General features: G+C 39.6%; 1 protein-coding gene across 1 annotated transcript in view; it reads left to right on the top strand.

Moving 5' to 3' along the window:
- The first annotated feature begins 329 nt into the window (after nt 1–329).
- SORCS2 (sortilin related VPS10 domain containing receptor 2) overlaps nt 330–19417 on the top strand; it is a 1375930-nt gene continuing 1356842 nt past the window's right edge. The window contains exon 1 of the mRNA XM_001372355.3: nt 330–916. Within this exon, the coding sequence (XP_001372392.2) occupies nt 458–916 (459 nt within the window). The 5' untranslated portion in view covers nt 330–457. The remainder of the gene's footprint in view (nt 917–19417) is intronic.

Raw genomic sequence — 19417 nt, 5'->3', positions numbered from 1 at the left:
ATGAGTCCTGGGTTCTAGTCTCTATGCTGCCACTTGCTTTGTGACCTTAGGCAAGTAAGCTCTTCTCTCTTGCCCCAGTGCCCGCCTCTGCAAAATGGGGATGCTTCCCTCATAGGACTTTTGAGCCTTTTGTAAACGTTAAGGAAGGGCTTAAAGAAATTCCTCTTGGCTGCCTTTTGGATATTGGAAGCCCAGGTCCCACTTGGTGAGGCCGGCAGATGGCGATGCGTCTCCTTGGCTCAGCCTAGAGCTCCCAAGCAAGTTGTGGCTCCTATGTAAATCCTCGCTTTGGTTACAAACCCTCCTCCCTCCCTCCCCTCCTCCTCCCGTCTCCCTCTCGCTCTCTCGCTCTCCAGCTTTCTCTCCCTCCTTCCTTCCCTCCCGCCCTCCCTTCCAGGGCTGTGTATCTATCTTACATTCCCATCCCAGCCTGTCACTAGCGCATCAGAAGGCGATCATGGCGCAAAGGGGGACACCCCAGCCTCGGACACGGACCCTCCCGGAGGGAAGAGCCAGGAGCTCCGGAGCGCAGGGGCTGTCGCCACCGTTCCTCCTGCTGCTCCTGCTGCTCCTCTGTGCCTCCGGGGCTGCGCTGCGGTGTCCAGAGCTGGGGGGCGAAGGTCCCTGCTCCTGGGTGACCCGGACTGGAAGAAGCCTGCTGGACCACTCGCTCCTTGGAGGTGGTGGTGGCGGCGTCGGCGGCGGTGGAGAGCCTGAGGCAGGAGCGGACCTGAGCGCACTCAGTATTGGGGAAGGAGGCGATCCGGCTGCTTGGAAGAGTCGCTCTCGGAGAGCGGTGGCGGCTGCTGGAGCATCCCCCAGGGCGCAGGTCTCTCTGATCAGCACCTCGTTCGTGCTCAAAGGGGACGCGACTCATAACCAGGCGATGGTGCACTGGACCGGCGAAAACAGCAGCGTAAGTGGCCAGCTAGCCCCTTTTCTTCTCTCTCGCCTCCCCCCCCCCCCCTCCGCCACCCCCATCCTTCATCTCCTCCCTGGGCTAGCCCCGTGCTGCTTCCTCTCTGGATTTGGGAGAGCATGTTGGAGAGTGGGGGGACCAGGGCACCCCGCTCACTCCCACATCTGCCTTGTCTTCCTCATTAACTTGAAGCCCCGTCGCTACTTTTCTCTGTTTAAGGTCTCATCTTAAAAATTTTTAATAGAGCGTCAAGGGGGGGTGAGGATGGGAAGCTTTTGGGGTGCGTCCGGTGCGCCTGCAAGGGCAGCAAAAAAGCTAGCGAGTTCGTCCAGCGAAGCTGGATGGGGGTGAGAGGAGGTGTCCCGCCAGGTTGGCGGTGCATTGCTTTTCCCTATGACTTTTAACTCCAGATGTTCCTGGTCTGAGGCATCTACACCCCGGGCGGCCAAGGCTAAGCCCCTTTTCCCTCCCAGCGCACTTTCCCCAGAAGTTTGGAGAGTTAGGTGCTGGGCCTTATCCCAGTGGAGCGCTTTTCTAGGGCTCCCCGTCAGGAATGGAGCTCGGGCTCAAGGGTTAGTGCTTTTCCAGGTGGTCATCCCACAATGAGGAGCGTAGGTGGGGGTCGGGGTGTGTGCGCTAGGGGCGGGGCAGAAACGGGGGGGGGCAGGAAATGATGGGTACTCGTTGAGTGGATCTCATTCAGGTGAACCAAGTTGCTAGCGCCAGCGTCCGAGGATTTAGAGGAAGGACTGGTTAGGAAGGGCGAATCACAGCGAGATTTTCTCTCTACATCTCATAAAATCTCAGGTTAAATTGTTGAGACTAATATCGACTCCTCTGAGATCTCCATCATCTCTGGGGAAACTTTCCCCACTTCCCCCGCCCCCCATATGTATGTTTCAGATCGATCTTTCTTTTGAATCGCTGAGCTTAGGGGAGGTAACCGAGCAGTAGCAGATTGGCCACTGGGGTCCTGGGCTGTCGTCCGACTTGGACCGGTAGGTGGGAGGAGATGAATTGGAGTTCGATGTAGCTGGGCCAAGAGGCATTCTTCAGTGGAAACTCTCAAGAATGCCAACTGACAGCGGACCCCGAGAATGTGTTGCAAATGTACTGATTTTTACCGGAAAAACGAGTTGGAGCTGCTAGCTTTGCTCATTCCGACTGTAATCTCCTGGAAGGCAGGCAATCAAGGATTTGGATTTCTTGTGAAACTCCCGATTGTGTAGGCAGCCTAGGAGTGCCTTCTCCCACCTTTATTGCATGTACCTTTTTTCAAAACCAGAGCTTATCCGTGTCATAGAAACCCAGAATTTCTGTTCTTGGGATAGAAGAAGGTCAGACTTGAGAGATTCTAAGCTTTTCCAGATACTCTTATGTACTTCTGCCTGACAGTGACAGTTCTTTTCTTTGTCATTCCCGACTCCCCCTGCCTTTTTGGTGGTGGAAGGGGGACAGTCAGGAAGGAAGAGGGAAGGGAGAAAGTGAGAAAAAGAAATTGAGAAAAGAAAATTGAATGAATTGAGTTTAAATGGCATGTAATCCCACTAGACCAGGGCAATCCTTAGCTCCAACTTGCAGCCTACATCAGTTTGAGTAGCTAGGTGCAGTTCATTTGAGCAACTGTAAGATAGGCAGAATGAAACCATGATGGGCATTGTGGGGCAGAGAGAAATATCAGAAACATTGATTCTGTTTCCAGAAAGGTCTCTAACTTGAAGCAAGGTTGGAAATAGTAGGATTTCTTTTGTGGTCAGACTAAATAAATAACCTTGTAAATGGGTTCCTGTGATATCTTGGAAGCTTCTACCTAACTTGAATTGATTTTATCGTCCTGTAATTTCAAAATGGATTTTTTTTTTATAATTGTGGCCCTTCCTCCTGTGAGAAGAGAAGAACAGAATTCTTAGGTTGTGTATAAATCCTGGGCCAAAGGAACTAGCCTAGAAAAAACTAGCTTAGAAAGAAGCAAAGAGTTAACTAACTGGTACTTATGGAAGTGCATTGAGGGTGGGGTACTTTAGGAAGGGGTCATTGTTTTTCAAAGAGTATAGTGGAAGAGAGAAAAAGAGAGGATCTATCTGTTTTGCCCACTGGGAGGTGGAAGAGGAGAGCTATAATAAAGCAGAGGTATATATATATATATATAGGATGAAGGCACACCAAATATTGGGATCGGGACTCTTGCAGAGGGTTTTCGGAACCTAATTTTATTCCTCCAACCCTTCACCAGATATGACATCTCTGAGGATTAGGAGAAAGAAAAGCAGAATGGCTTTCATTTGATAGCAGATTTATCTGAATAAAAATACAAACAATTTGGAGATTGGAAAGTAGGGGTACCTGGAAGTCCCAGGTTTGTTTAGTACCCTAGATTATTCTTTCCAACAGGAAGATGAAAACTGGTCTTATGAATCTCAGACTTTGACAAACTGCCATCGAGTATACAGAAGTTTAGTTATTAATGTCTTCTTCTCCCCTACCCCACTTTGTTGGTGTTTATTACAGCATCTTATATATATATATGTGTGTGTGTGTGTGTGTGTGTGTGTGTGTGTGTGTGTGTGTGTGTGTAAATTGTTTCCTTCTCTTCAAACAAGGGTGGGTTGAGACTTTTCTGACTTGGTTTAAGCAAAGCCTGAAATTGTCACCTCCTCTGTGTTACTGTCCCCTGGAGCTTTTCACTGCAAAATATTCAACCTGACTTATCACAAAATCAATCCTGAGGGGCTGGGGAGAATGGGATTCTCTGGCATGAAAATTATGTGCATTTATAAAAAGGTCACACTAAAAAGGGTCCCTCTTTATATCTCCCTGTGTGTTACACAGAATTTGCCTTCCCCTAGGCCCATCTCTATTAAAAGTTATGACTTTCTAGAAGTCCACTCTTACTTTCATTCTCAGCTTCCTTTATTATTGCTTTTCATATGACTTTATTTTTGTGACAAATATTTGATTTCTATTTCTAGTCCAATGCACTATGGCAAGGCAGGGGGAAAACCCCTGGAGGCAAGTTTGCAAAGTTTATTAGTCTGCTTTAACTAACTTGGGCAGATAGCAAAAACATTTTCTCTTGCAGATTTGATACAAAGAGGCTAAGAAGCAGTAGCCTTGTAAGGTGCCATCAGTTTTAAAAGGTAGAAAAAAATTTAATGAAGGGGACAGATTTGCAAATTATGTCTTAGCATGGATCCCTCTTTAGCAGGCAAAGAAATAGCCTCAAAGTTCTTTCTAGGTTCTAAGGAAAGCTTCCCCCCCACCCCAAGCCTTTAGTATGCTTATTAGTTTTAGTTTCAAATTCTTTGAAGCACTTTTTGGTAAGCATCATGTCTCTCATCTACTTTACAGCTTGCAAGATATGAACTTATTTACCATTCAAATTTTTAATAATTCAAAATTCAAAATTTTCTCTCTGATGCTTAGATATAGAAATAAACCATCCCATGTTAAATTAATGTTTCATCTAAATACTTGTTCTTGTTGGTGTCTCTAGGGTAGCTTGTACACAGAATCCACTGGTCTTTCCCCCCACGCCTTCCCCCTTGGCTTTCTCTTCTCCTTTGTTGCCCTCTTAGTGAGACAGGTGCTATTTGAAAGTAGGTAAATATTACATAGTGCTAGGCATTGTGTAATGTCTATATAACCTTGTGGGGAGTGGTATCATATTACTGATGAAAATAGGGGGAGAAAACCAACCAGAATGTTCTCAACCTCTTTGAGCTTCCACTGTTTCTGGGAATTTGCCTAATTTTCACTCAGCTCTCAGTCTTTTGCTGGGTCCCTAACTTGGATATACCAATCCATTTGAACTAGAAGTTCCTGAAATTATGCAGGTTTCCTTTGAACATTTGACATTGGGTATCAATGGGATTAGTATTCTTCTTCAGCCCACTTTGTGCTACCACATAAGAGAAGATAAGCTTTGAGACCAGTGCTTGAGAAGGCAATTGGAAACAAAGCATTTCTGAGTGGTTTGACTACTCAGACTAGCTTGAGGACTTGTGTAACTGAATATTTCTGCATATTTTGATGCCTGGTAACCCAACCATCCATTTCTGGATACTTCCAAAGTGGATTTCTCCTTTGCTCATGATGAAAGGGTCAGCTGATGTTGATTTTTCTGTTCAGAGACTATTATCAATCTATGAGCCATTGATTACTTTGGGTTCTATTTGTTTTGGGTTTTGCTTTGGGCAGTGCTTGTGTGTCTGCCTTTTCATGTGCATTCCCATTTTGGCTACAGTGAAGGTTACTTTATTTCCATGAACAAGTCTGTGTCAAATGAAGGTGGCTTCTATTCAGTTCTGAACATTCAAAAACCCTAATAGTTTTCTTGTAAAGTACCCAGCTCCTTAACTGGGCAAGTCTGAGTAAATCCCAGTGATAGAGTTAATTTGTAACTTTCATTAAATGATCACTATATAGATGTTCTTTCGTGTGTGTGCATGTGTGTATGTTATAGTGCAGAATGTAATATTCCCAGTAAACTATTTGAAGTCTGTCCGACGTTGAGAATGCCATCTGTCTTGCTGCATGTGCTTCCTGGAGTGAGTAGCTAGCTATTGTCGATTTACAGATTCTTTTGAGTGTGTGTCCTGAAGCCAACAAGAAGGTCCATTTATCATTTATTCCTCTTCTGGGACCTGATAAATAAGAAGGGCGGGCAGGGAGGGAATGATCATTTGCTATGGATGTTGTCAAGACCAAGTGTCACCCTGTCTTACTATATATCACAGAAAAGGATCAGCATAGTGGAGTGAGAGAGATGGAAAGGTCAAGGTAGCACAATGATTATGTCAGAGAGCTTCTTCATAGTTTATTGTCAGGAAGGAGCAGTTGGCAAGGAGATCCCATTGAGGCACCCTCATCAGTGAAGTGGCAAAGAATGATGAGAGAGAGTTTGTGTACAACAGTACATATACACACACATATCCCAGTGTCCTGGGATACAGGTGAGAGAAAGTGGGACCTGGACTTGCTAGAGTCCGGCGATTTCTAGGAAAGCTTCTGAAGATAAATATGTACTCTCTTTACAGTAATGGTTATATTCCTATGTGCCAACGGAATGTTTATCCAGTAAATTCTTGAAACATATAGGAAGCAAGAGACAGAATAGAAACACACATACTTCTATCTGGGAAATAATTGTGAAGAGATACAGGGACCTTTCTTTTTTAATTAAGAAGACTTTCAAACTTAGCTCTTCTCAAACAAAAATAAGTCAGCCACTTTTGTGACCAGAGAAGGGTATTGTCAAGCTGTTAGAGTATATCCAGAGAAAAGTAACCAAGATAGTGAGAAGAATAGAGGCCATTTGATAAAAAGATGGTCTCAAAGCACTGGGACATTTTGTTTGGAGAACAGAAGACTTGGGGGTATCATTAATCAATCAATTAACATTTATTAAATACCTTAGCATGATGCTAAATGTTGGGAATGCAAATATAGGCAAAAAATGGTTTATATTCTCAAGGAGCTCTTCATGGAATGAGGGAGACAACATGCAAACAGCTAGGTTTGAACATTAAAGTTATAGATTGAATAAATTTGAGAGAATCTCAGGGAAGGAACCAACATTAAGGAGGTCTGGGAAAAGCTACTTTTCAAATGTGATAATGGTGGAATATCACTATTATCTTCAAAGACTTGAAGAACTCTCTAATTGACAAGATATTCAACTTGTTCCACTTGACTCCAGAAGGCAGGGCTAGCAGCAGTAGGTAGAAGCTTTGGGGTGGTAAATTCGGGATTGCCAGAAGAAGGATACTGTGATAGTCAGCTCCCTCAAATCTTAGTGTCATTGAGCTCTTCTGAGAGGTATGCTGTGAAACCTTTGCCAGCAGTACCTTTTTTCCCCCTTTAAAAACCATTTCTTCCTGTTCTGGAATTGATGCTAAATATTGGTTCCAAGGCAGAAGAACAATAAGAGCTAGGCAATTGGGTTTAAGTGACTTACCCAGGTACACACAATTAGGAAGTATCTGAGGTCAGATTTGAAACCGGGACCTCCCAACTCCAGGTCTTTCTACCCATTGAGCCACCCAGTGGTACTTTTCACTCTGATGCAGCTTCTGGAGGGAAGGAAGGCAGAAGAAATGTCCTTCATTTCTCTTCTATTGGGGCAGCTTTGTCCTGGGTCATTGATGTAGGTGGTCTGGTTATGGATGCTACACATATGGATAGATTAGATGGTAAAACTTTAATTTCTAATCCAAGTGAGTTGAAAAGCTGCAATATTAACACTTCTGTGTCAGACAGTCCTAGAAGAAATAAATTGATGGGTCACTCTTCTTCTACCTCTGGAGATGAAATAATTAGTTATTCACTTCTTCATCTAGTTAAGTATTTACTAAACATAGATGTTGTGAGTTAATAGAGTAAAAAAAAGTTCACTGCCTGATGGTTGATCTATTGACAAGTTTCTTCCTTTGTAGATGGCAGCAATGGCCCCATCAAAAGGACTGTACTCAAAGTCTTTGCATCTTAGTAGGACTCTGAGAAACCAGGAAGAACTTTGTACCACGGTGAGGCAGTAGAAGAGGAAATGGATGAAGACTGTACTCTATAGTTAAACATTTTGATTAAAGAAATAAAATGAATGCTTGAAGGCTGTATTATGCAATGGAAAGAGCTCTGAGTCAAGCATCAGAGGCCTTGGATTCATACCAGTCCTAGTGATATCTGTGTAACCATGAGCAATTAATCAAACTTTTATCAAGGGTCTATGAAGTGCCCTGGTAGATGGTGAATACAGACATGAAGTGTCACAACTCCTGTCCTCAAAAGAATTTACATACTAATAGGGAGCTGAGATACATTTACAGGTAAGGTAAGGTCAAATGTATATTTAAAATATGTAGTAAGGGACAACTAGGTGGCTCAGTGGATTGAGAACCAGATCTAGAGATGGGAGGTACTGGAATCAAATTTGGGCTCAAACACTTCCTAGCTGTGTGACCTTGGACAAGTCATTTAATCCCCATTGCCTAGCCCTTGCCATTCTTTTGCTTTGGAACCAATACACAGTACTGATTCTAAGACAAAAGAAAAGAATTTAAATTAAAAAAAGAAAAAGAATAGACAATTGGGGATAACTGAAGTTGTGAGTCTTGGTGGGTGAAAGAAGAGTGTCCTTTGATAGAAATAGGATATTTCTGTGGAGAGGTGGGTTTAGAAAGAAAGATAAGGAATTCTAATTTGGACATGTTGAGTTTGAAATATTTATGGAATATTTAGGTGATGGTATCCGGCAGGCAGTTAGAGATATGGCGTTAGCACTGAGGAGAGAGGCAGAGGATTAGAAGTTTTTGCAAGGAGATGATAGCTGAATCTATGGGAGTCGATGATACTCCTAAGTGAAATGGAGGAGAGACTTGGGCTATAGCCATGCATTGAGAATGATGAACCATAGTCTCGTATCTCACATTTCTGGGGGACAAGGACAGTAGACTAGTAGACCTCAAGATCATTTTAACCTCCAAATTTATGAGCCTATTAAATAATTATAAAGAAACAGACGGCAAGTGTTCTTCTAAAGGCTGTCGATACATCTCTGATAATCATCAGGGCTACCTCTTCTGCCCATACTCAGCACCTGTATCAGTGACACCTGATATATGCAGATAAAGGACTGATAAATGAGTAAGCATTTCTTGAGCATCTATAGTGTTGAAATGAAAAGAAATTAGGTGGCATACATAAACACAGTACATTTACTAAAACAATTGCACACCGTTTGAATCTATTTCTGAATTTATAACTATTTAATTTCTAGTTGCATGAAGTTTCTTGAGAGTTATTTAAGGAAGTCATACATTTACCTCATTCTTTTGCTTGGTTTAGAATTCTGTTAAGCACTTAAAGTTTTCTCTCTTTTATTGCTTTCTGGTTCAGACATCAGGGCCACATTGGTTGTTGATTTTTGTTAACAATTTATGCCAAATTGTAGTTAAATTGTTCTCTCTCTCTATGTATATATCTTTTTTTTGAAACCCCTATGTTTCACTTTCGAATCAGTATGATCATTGGTTCCAAGGCAGAAGGATGGTAAGGGCTAGGCAGTGGGGGTTAAGTGATTTGCCCAGGATCACACAGCTAAGAAGTGTCTGAGATTGAATATGAACCCCAGGCTTCTCATCTCTAGGACTTGCTCTCAATCGACTATGCTACCTAGTTGCCCCTTTATATATATTTTTTTTCTTTTTTTTTTTTCAGAACAACTTGCTTTCTTTTTAGAAATGGAGAAAGTTTTTATTCAATGGCACAGGGGAGTAAAGAGTTAGGCTATAAAAATGAATGAATTACTCAGATTTCTGTCTCATGCTTGATGGCCATTGCCAAGATTCATTCTCTGGGGAGTAAGCTCAACTACCACTGTTAAGCTTGGCAGTAACAAGTTAGATTTGAAATGACTTCATCATAACTTAAGCCTCCAGCACTAATTATGTGTTGGGTATGGGTAATGGGACAGTGTTGGCTCACTACGACCTTGGACTATCTGAGACTCCCTTTGAACAACTCCAGTTTACCACCATGACACAATAAGGGGAGAATGATGAGGGATGAGTGAACCCAGGCAAGGTGAGGGATGCTTTGGGTACCACTGGGATGCTTCACAGGCTCAGCTGATCTCTTTGTCCTCAGGTCATATACATTCTTGACACCATTATTATATAAAGGTTGTTTTCATCTGATATGCCAGCAATATTCCCACTATCTTGCTCCTCTATATACCCAAGCAGAATCCCCTGTTCCATAAGCTAATAATAATAATTATAACTAATAGTAACTAACATTTATATAGCACTTAAAGATTTGCAAAGCACCTTGCCTATACAAATTCATTTAATCCTCCCAAAACCCTGGGAGAGGGGTGCTGTTATTATTTTCATTTTACAGATGAAGAGACTGAGGCACAGAGATGTTAATTGCCCAGGGTCAAATAGCTATGAAATATCTGCAGCAAGATTAAAACTCAGGTCTTCCTGTCTCCCAGTCAGGTATTTTGTCCATTGAGTACCATAGAGCTATCTCCACCCATCGTTTGATACAACTGCTCATTATACCATAGTTCTGTGGGGATGTCCTGGGGAAGTTTGCCAGAGGACTCTTTTTCACATTGCCCATGACAGTACCTATACCTTCTTCCTCCTCCAGGAAACTGAAAGACCCTACTCCTCCTCCAGTATTGATGATCACTTTGCATTTTTCTCAGTTGGCAAGAGAGTGTGGTGAGCTTGTAAAGTCCCTCCTGTTTAGTGGCCAGGTTCCTTTTCTTTTTCTTTAGGCTCTAAAGTATGAATTATTTATAGATTCCACAAATAGCCAACTTCATCTCAGCTTCTCCTCATTCCCGAGCTTCTGGATGGAGGCCTGTGGGGGGAATGTAAGGCTGGCCAGTGGGGGCCCACATTTTTGCATGCTGATGATCTGGGAAGACAGGCAGTTTCTACAGCCATCATGCTTGGCCAACTCCATTCCATTATTTTAGGGGAGAAGAAGGAGCCAGGGAGCAAACAAGTCTTCTGAAACCATGAAAATGAGCCATTGCTTTATTCCCAGGCACATTTTGAATACTGAAAAGCTGTGTTCTGGGCCTGCTTCACATCCTGTAGAGTGCTGTGGGAATCCCTTGACGGTGTTGCAACTGGATGCGGGCATGGCTTGCCTGGCTAAACCAAGCTTGGAGAAATCATGTCCTGATAGGGCTCCAGTGAGATCTTTGGCAAGGGCAGAAGTGGAAACATCTGACGACCAATGCCCCACACCAATCTGACTGACTTTCTTACAGGTTTCAACAAGTGGGAAAGAATTCCCTGAGCTGTCTACAGAAAGACTGTAAAATGAAGACTTACACAACTTGTTTTGCACCTTCACATGAGTTATTGATTGATATATAGTCAACAGTTGGAGGCAATGGTGGTTTTCATTTTATAGCCTAATATTCCATGATGCTGTAGAGAGTACAAATTGGGCAAATAATCTTATTCCCCTTTCGCCTCAGTTCGCATCTTTGGAAGATGAATAGGACATTTTGCATTTGAGTTTTTCAGGGCTTTTGCTAAAAAGTCTTAAAAAAGAAATGCCAAACAAACCCTGATGTTCTTTGGAGGCCAGAAAGTTTTAGGTTTTGAAAAATTTCTTCTTCATTTCTTCAACATTTGGTTGGCTGTGTTTGCATAGAAAATTGCAATCATTTAATTAGTTTTTTCTCACACCAACCTTAAGATCTTTAAATAACGCCATTCTTCTTCCCTAGTAATTTTCTTGCTGATAATTTCCTGTGCTGTTGCACTTGTCTTGACTCTATGGCAAGCACATCTTTTGCCCAGCAACATCTCCTAATGTGCAAAGATAAATGAAGTTCAAGTTGGAGTAAGAAAAAATTGAGCGGAACAGAACTAATTGTATTCAGACCAGTTCTAATTCTGTTTGTGTGTAAGCCCATGCGTGTGTGTGTGTGTGTGTGTGTGTGTGTGTGTGTGTGTGTGTGTGTGTGTGTGTAGGGTATGTATTTCTGAAGCATCCAAACTGAGGAGAGAGAACCTTCCAGGTCCAAGGAGACTTTAGCTGGAGATCAGATTTATTTGCTCTGATGACTTTATGTCCTTAAGTCTGTTCTCAGAAGCTTTTCTTAGCAGCCGCAAATCGTTGCTTTCAATGCAGAATATCAGCTAGTAGCAAATGTAGGGAAAAACATTCTTTCAAAATTGGTATAAATGGGAGATAATGCTTGTCACAGGGGACTTGAGTAGTTCTAGCAACTGACTTGGGAGTCAGGAAGACCTGGGCTTTGTTTTTTTTAATGTTAATCTGATAATGTCTTTAAAAAAATTAACTTGTTACATTGAAATTCCCATATGTCTCCTTCCCTCCCCACACCAAAGAAAGCATCATTTGACAAAAAAAGATGTTTGAATGTATACAATGATGTCTGTCTTGCTTTTATTTATCATTTTTCCCCTCTGGAGGTGGACATACACAAGTTGTTCTTCAAACAATATTTCAGTTGCTGTATATAATGTTCTCTTGGTCCTATTAATTTCACTCTTCATAATTTTGCAGGTATTTCCATGTTTTTTTAAAATTAACCTGCTTGTTGTTTCTTACGATGCTGTAGTCTTCCATCACAATCATATGTCACAGCTTGTTGAGCCATTCCCCAATTGATGGACATCCCCTTACTTTCTAGTTCTTACTACCACAAAGTGAGCTGCGATAAATATTTCAGAACATAGACGACTGGGCTTTGGAAGCCTATCTTTGGTAGTGTGGTCCAGATAAGTCATGTAGCCTTTCTGAATCTGTGTTAGCATCTATAAAATGTGTATGAAAATACCAACTCCTTCATAGAGTTGTTTCAGGGACAAATGAAATATGGCATATATCAAGCATTGTGCCAATTTTAAAGAAGTCTATAAATGTCAGCTATTATCATTATTAGCATTTATAAGGCCTATGTTCTCAGATACCACAGAGAAGAAGAGTATATAGAGGACTATTGTTACAAGTAGAGAAGACAAATTATCAAAATAATGTATTATCTTTTATTTATAGTTCACACCAAGAGAGGCAGTATATTGTAGCAACAAGGATGATAAATCTGCAATCATGGGAGATCTGGATTCAAATTCTACCTCTGACACTAGCTGTGTGTCCATAGACAAGTCATTTTACTCATCTATGTTTCAAATAAGGATAAAAATATCACCCGACTCTACATAGGTGATTGCCGATCCAGGGTGCTAATGCATTTAAAATGATTTTCAAAGTCCAATATCAGTGCCAGTTCCTATCATCCCTTGTATATGTTTCATCTTTTTTTTTAATCCTTAATTTGTCTTTTAGTAACATCCCTAAGATAGCAGGGCAAAGGCTAGGCAATTGGGGTTAAGTGACTGATCTAGGGTCATACAGTTAGGAAGTGTCTGAGGCCAGATCTGAACCCAAGCCCTCTTGATTCCAGACTTGGTGCACTGTGCTACCTAGATGTCTCTCTTTCTCCACACATGTATATAATTCTTTCTAAGAAAGCAATGTGGATATGGTGGCCACAGTTCTAGAATGAAAAGTCGAGTCTTAGATTTGAGATCTTGTTATAAACCTTGTGACCTTGGGCATTCAATAAGTAAGCACTGATTATGCTGACTATATTCCAGGCACAGTGCTAGGTGTTGGAGCTGTGAATACAAAGAATGAAATAATCTCTTTCCTGAAGAAGTTTATATTCTCATGGCATATCTTAACCTCTTAGAGTTTCAATTTCCTTATTTGTAAACAGGTAAAAATAAAAACTTTTCCTACCTGGATAGAGCAATATAATTGAATGGATGGAGAGTCTGAGTTCAAGTTTTACTTCTGATATCCTGGCTCTTTAGGAAAATCACCTAATCTCTTATTTGCCTTAGGCAACTCTCTAATTGCAGAGATGATGCTAATAAAAAGAATCCTCCTCTATGAGTTCTCTATGCCATTGAAATAATAGATAGGACACAGGTCCTGCCTTTTTTGGTAAGAACAAATGCAATAAGGGGATAAGCAACCTCTTGATGGTGTTACAACTGTGATGCCATAGTGTACCAAGCACTGGACCTGGAGTCAAGGAGACCTGAGTTCAAATACTGTTGCAGACACTTATTAGCTGGGTGATACTGGCCAAGTTAGTTACCTTTAGGCTGCCACACTTTCCTCATCTGTAAGAAGGGGATGCTAATAGCCCTTACCTCCTAGGGTGGTTGTAAGGATCAAATGAGATAATATTTGCAAATTGGCACATAGTAGGTGCCTTAAATATGTTAGCTATTATAACTACTATTAGTGTGTGTCTATATATATATATACATATATATATATATATTATTCTTGGTTTTCTTGCTGAGTTCTTCCATGATCATTGATCATTAGTCATTATTAATAAATAAAACTTTGCAGGCATTTAACCAGTTTCTTTGAATTTCAGAAAGCTTCCATTTCACCAGGGAGCCAAGCTCAGTCAAAACTTGAATATAGATCTTTTAATGTCTCTTTCAATACCAGTATTCTGGGATTCTGTGAACAGCAACTCTGATGAAAGCTGAAATGAACCCTAAGCACTTAACCTTGGGAACTGATGCATTGAACAGATAGTATTTGAACTTCTCTTCTTTCCTGGGTGGGATATAGACTATTTGCCTTAATATGTCTGCTTACTAGGTCATTCAAATTTGTGTTCTTCCATATGCTACTAAGTAAGTCAAAAGTTTTGCTCACAATCTTTTGGATTAATGGATATGATTGAGCAACAGATGGTTACTGTCAGTATATGTTTACATTCATTTGCTTTGGGGTTTCCTCTTTTTATACTTGTTTGAACTATTGGAATCCCCCCAAATTTCAACCCCTCTGTTACTGGAATAGAAATATTTATGATAGAGATTGTGGCCACATATCTAGAATGAGCATCCTAACCCCTAATGTCACAGATGTAGAACTAGAAGGGATCTTACAGGTCATCAAGTCCAATCCTCCCATTTTGCAGTTGAGAAAACTGAGACTGACAGAGGTTAAGCAATTTTCCTAATTTCACACCTGAACTCAAGTTTTCCTGATTCCAAGTCTAGCACTCTATCCATTTTGTCATCTTGATGCCCAGAAGAATGCTAGTCCTGTCAGTTGGGACGATGCCTTATTCATCTTTATATTCCTAATGACTATCCTTGTAGTTATTTTTATAAGTATTTTATTGTAAAATTATTTAGGTGGGTACTTAGGGACTTGATAAATGCCTTCAATCATCAAACATTAGAAATGGAGAGGATCTTAGCATCTATGCCAAGTTTCTTCCTTTTATTGAAGAGGAAACTGATGACAGCATCAGGAAGACCTTGGGTTTAAGTCTTGCCTCTGTTATATACTGAGTATATGACTCTGGGCAAGAAAAGTTAATGTATTAATGCCCTAGAGAACATTCTAAGACAGTAAATAGTATCAGGTTTGGACCTACATTGATTTTCTCATCAAAAGCTTCTCATACTTATGAAATCACATGTCTGTTCCTATATCTCCCATCATGATTCAAATAAATCATCATCAATGTATAATGGAGGTACAACTCAAGTGGGAGAGGAAATTTAAAAAAGCTTCTTGGAGGAGGCAGCATAGATTAGGTTGAGTAGAGTGTCAACAAGTGGAGGGTAGAGAAGAGGAGACATTCTAGGTATGGAGGGCAGAATGAATATGTATGAAAATGGCAAATAGTTCAATGGTCCATTACCTCATATAAATGGTAGGATTAAGAATAATATTCAAAAAAAGACAAGTTACAATTAGATTGGGAATACCAGGTCTATGATTAGGTTCTAAGGAGCCCTGAGTGGGTGCCAGTATCTCGGGGAGTTTGGAACAATTGATGTCAAGATAATGCCATATATGACACAGAAGTCCATAATGAATGGAAATAGCTTTATTAAATGTGTAGTCTATGGTAAAGATGAATGTCATTCATGGTAAAGCTTTTTACTAAGCTATATGTTTTCCTTAAACTTCATATTTTGTGTTTCAAATTATTATGTCTTTTACTTTTTCAGTATTTGAGCACATTTTCCTATTGATTATCTCATTGACTTTAAGTAATTCAGTTTCCACTCAGTAAAGATAAAACACTCAATGAAAACCTTATATTTTTCTTAATTTATTCACATCAATATAGTCTGACCTAATACAACTGATTTCTAATTTACTACTTTTACGTGACTGATTTTGAAATACATGTTTTTTTAATTACTAAGATGTTATACTTGAAAGCCAAGAAGGATTGGATTCAAATCCTGTCTTTGAAACTTAATAACCTGTGACCATGGGCAAGTCCATGGTCGATTCCAATCCTCATTTTCCAAAGAGGAAACAAGTCTAGAGAGTTATTGCTTATTTTTACTTCATTTTTATCAAGGTTTGTTCTCAATATTATTATATTAATTTGCTTAGAAATAAGACAAGATGTCTTTCTTCTTACTTTCCTGTCAAACAGTTAACAAACATTTATTAAATGCCTACTGTGTGTCTAACTCTAAGCCAGATGATGAGAATACAAACACAAGAGTGAGACTTTTCCTACCCTTGGAAAGCTTATAGCCTACTAACTAGATTCCATATCACATTGAAATCTGAATTGTCTTTTTTTTCCCCCTGTGGAGTAAGTAGAGGCCATCAACTTTTGGCTGGGCTTGGAGTTGTTGACCCAGAGTTATAGAAAATATTTCCAATTAGGCACTCAAAATCTTATTAAGGGGTTATTTTTAAAATATATTTTTATTTGTTTTGTCAAATATTTTCCAATTATATGTAAAAATTAACATTCATTAACAAATTTTTGAGTTTCAAATTCTATCCCTCACTCCCACTTCATCCCACACCTTGGGAAGTAAATTTGATTATACATGTGAGATTATAGAAAACACATTTCCATGTTAGACATATTGCAAAAGAAAGCAGCCAAAACCCCGAGAAAAGTAATGAAAATTTTTAAAAAAGGTAAGCTTCAATCTGTAGTTGAGCTCAGCAGTTCTCTCTAGAAATGGAGAACATTTTTCATCATGGATTCTTTGGAATCATCTTGGATGATTGTCTTGATCAGTGTCTAAGCCATTCATAGTTGATCATCCTTACAATATTGCTGTTAACTGTGTATAATGTTCTCTTGGTTCTGCTTACTTCACTTGGCACCAGTTCATATAAGTCTTCTTAGGTTTTTATGAAACCATCCAGCTCATCATTTCTTACAGCAGTATCATATTCTACTACAATTTATTAAGCCATTCCCTAATTGATGGGCATCCCTTTGATTTCTAATTCTTGGCACCATAAAAAGATATTATAAATATTTTTATATAAATATGTCCTTTTCTATTTTCTTTAATCTCTTTGAGATACAGACCTAGTAGTGGTATTGTTGAGTAAAAGGGACAGTTTTAGAATGTAGAATATGCCTTTTGGCATAATTCCAAATTCCTTTCTAGAATCTAGAATCATGGGATCAGTTACAACTCCAACAACATTGCATTAGTGTCTCAGTTTTTCCACATCTTTAGGGTATTTTTAGAGCACTAAAAGATTAAATAACTTGCTTAGAATCACATGTCTATGTGATATATATGTAAATGTATATGTATATATACCTATATATAATGTGGTATCCTATTATTAAAATGTAAATTTTGATAGTAGGGATTATATAGATCTTATATTTAGATTCCAGGAATTGGTGCAATGCCTGACACAAGGTAAGTCCTTAAGAAATGCTCTTTCATTCATTCAGTCACTCTAAAAACATTGTATGTAGACCTTGGCACTGAGACTTTTCCATCTGGAATGTTGGGTTAAGTTCTAGACACCAAATTTATTAACAAGATAACATCTAGGTAAGGAAGATCATGAGAGTAGAGAGACTAAGAGCCATGTCTTATAAAGACTAGTTGAGGTGTTTAGCCTAGAGAAAATTTAGAGAAGATATAATTAGCACCACTGTGTAGAAAGACATCAACTCAAGAAGAGAAAAATCTTTCTAGTTATTAGAACTGTCTAGATTTGAAATAGGTTATTTGTGAGATAATTCTTTATATTGGAGATATTAAAAGAAAATAATAGTGTCTAATAGTTTAAAAGTGCTTCAATTTTACAAAACACTTTACATATAATATTTAAGTTGATCCTCAAAACAAACTTATACTATCGTAATCTTCATTTTACAGATGCTGGAATATGGAAACATGATGGTAGTATTGATTTGACTGCTGACTGCAAAACAAGAGGTGGGATAGAGATTGGAAAGCCTGGGAGTCTGCAGGGCAGATGGCAAGATGGTCAAAGTAGACAGCCAGATACAGATGAAGCATGGTCTGGAACTTTCTATATATAGTGGGCTAGCTGAGCTTACACTAATCAGTCAAGACAGTTGCCCCAGAATAGGGTTTCCAGAACAGTGTTTATGTTGTGTCCCCTCAGTAGAATATAAGTACCTGGAGGTAAGGAACTTTTCAAGCCCACGATTCTTTCAAATGATAACATGAACTATGGTCTGGCAAAAGTAGTAGGTGTGTTAACATGTATCACCTAAATATACTCAGAATTAGTACACCAGGAATTCGTTTGTGTGAAAATTTCTGTTTATAATTTTCACTAGACATAAACACCAAATGATGGGGACAAAACTCTCTTTCTGTTCTAGGGAATAATTAACAGTATAGGAATGGGGATCTTTTAAACTCCTTTTTACATATTAGGAAACTGAGGTCTAAAGAGACATGCAGAGTGTGACATAAGGGCAAAAGATTGAATTTGAGTAAGAGAGATTTGAACTCTAATCTTCTGAAGCCAAGTCCATTACTCTTTTTACTATCTTCTGTGACATTCTGCACCAGAAATCCATTGACTCCTTCTGTATTTCTAAATCAATAATGGCCCCTTAGAAGAGACAAAATACTTTCAACCTTTAAATAGCTTTAATGTGCTGACTAATTAATCCCTACACAGATGAGGTATAGATCTTCACCCCCATTTTCCAGAAGAGAAGCCTGTCAGATCGTTCATGAGTTGCCAGTTGATGTCAAAGGCAGAGGCAGAGCAGATTTACTTCTGACTTAGATCCTCCATTGCATGCACTAGACCCCCTACCTCCTCTCACATAGGATATCTGCTAGGCAGATGATGTAGGTCAGTAGGAAGTCAAAGTTCACAGAAAATAAAGAAAAAATCCTTAAGGTGAAATGATTTTTTAAGAAAGTAGCATCTCTCTCTGGAGACATCTCCAAGTTTTTGAGCTTCAAACTCTCAGGGAGTAATTTTTTCTCAGCTTTTATGAAAAAGAAAAATCACATCTGGCCTTGGTTTAAATAATGAAAAGCCTTCCTAGAGGGTAGAATTGGAGAGAAAGAAAAGATTAGGATTTTTTTTGACTTGTAAATGGAAGTGACTTTCTTAGCCTTTACCTGTAGCATCATTCTAGATGACCCTCTAATTCTCAGGCCAAGTGGCATCAATATATAGTTCTAGGAAGGAGAACCTCATTGACATTTTCTAGGACTAGGAATTTTCCTTTCTGCTTTCAGATTGATGCCACAGTAGAGAAATAATTGACCATCATAACCTGATGTTGTAAATGATCTCTAAAGCACAAAGAGGGATGTAGCAGTCTCAGCCTTTCTATCCCTAAGAAGATAGCAAATTGGACAGTAATCAGGATTTATACTCTTGCTTTCAAGAAATTTTCAGAGGTTGCTATTCTCAACCACTACCCTTTTCTTTCCTTTCCCATTCCCATTTCTTTCCCTCCTTTGATTTCCTGAGTACTATAGTTTGTTGTAAAAATAGCATTTCATACAACATTCTGCATCTCAAATTGACTTTTATTTTAAAGTTCTCCTTTGTACATCTGGTGTTTTACAAGTTTTCTGATGTGAATTACTGCCTGGAATGTTCACCTCCAAGAACAAGTAGGAATTTTGTCCAATCTCAATGGGGGCTGCA

This window comes from Monodelphis domestica, chromosome 6 (genome assembly GCF_027887165.1).
Source record: "Monodelphis domestica isolate mMonDom1 chromosome 6, mMonDom1.pri, whole genome shotgun sequence".
Taxonomy (NCBI): domain Eukaryota; kingdom Metazoa; phylum Chordata; class Mammalia; order Didelphimorphia; family Didelphidae; genus Monodelphis; species Monodelphis domestica.
Note: the sequence above shows the minus strand (reverse complement) of the source record. Positions and strands in the feature narration are given on the sequence as shown.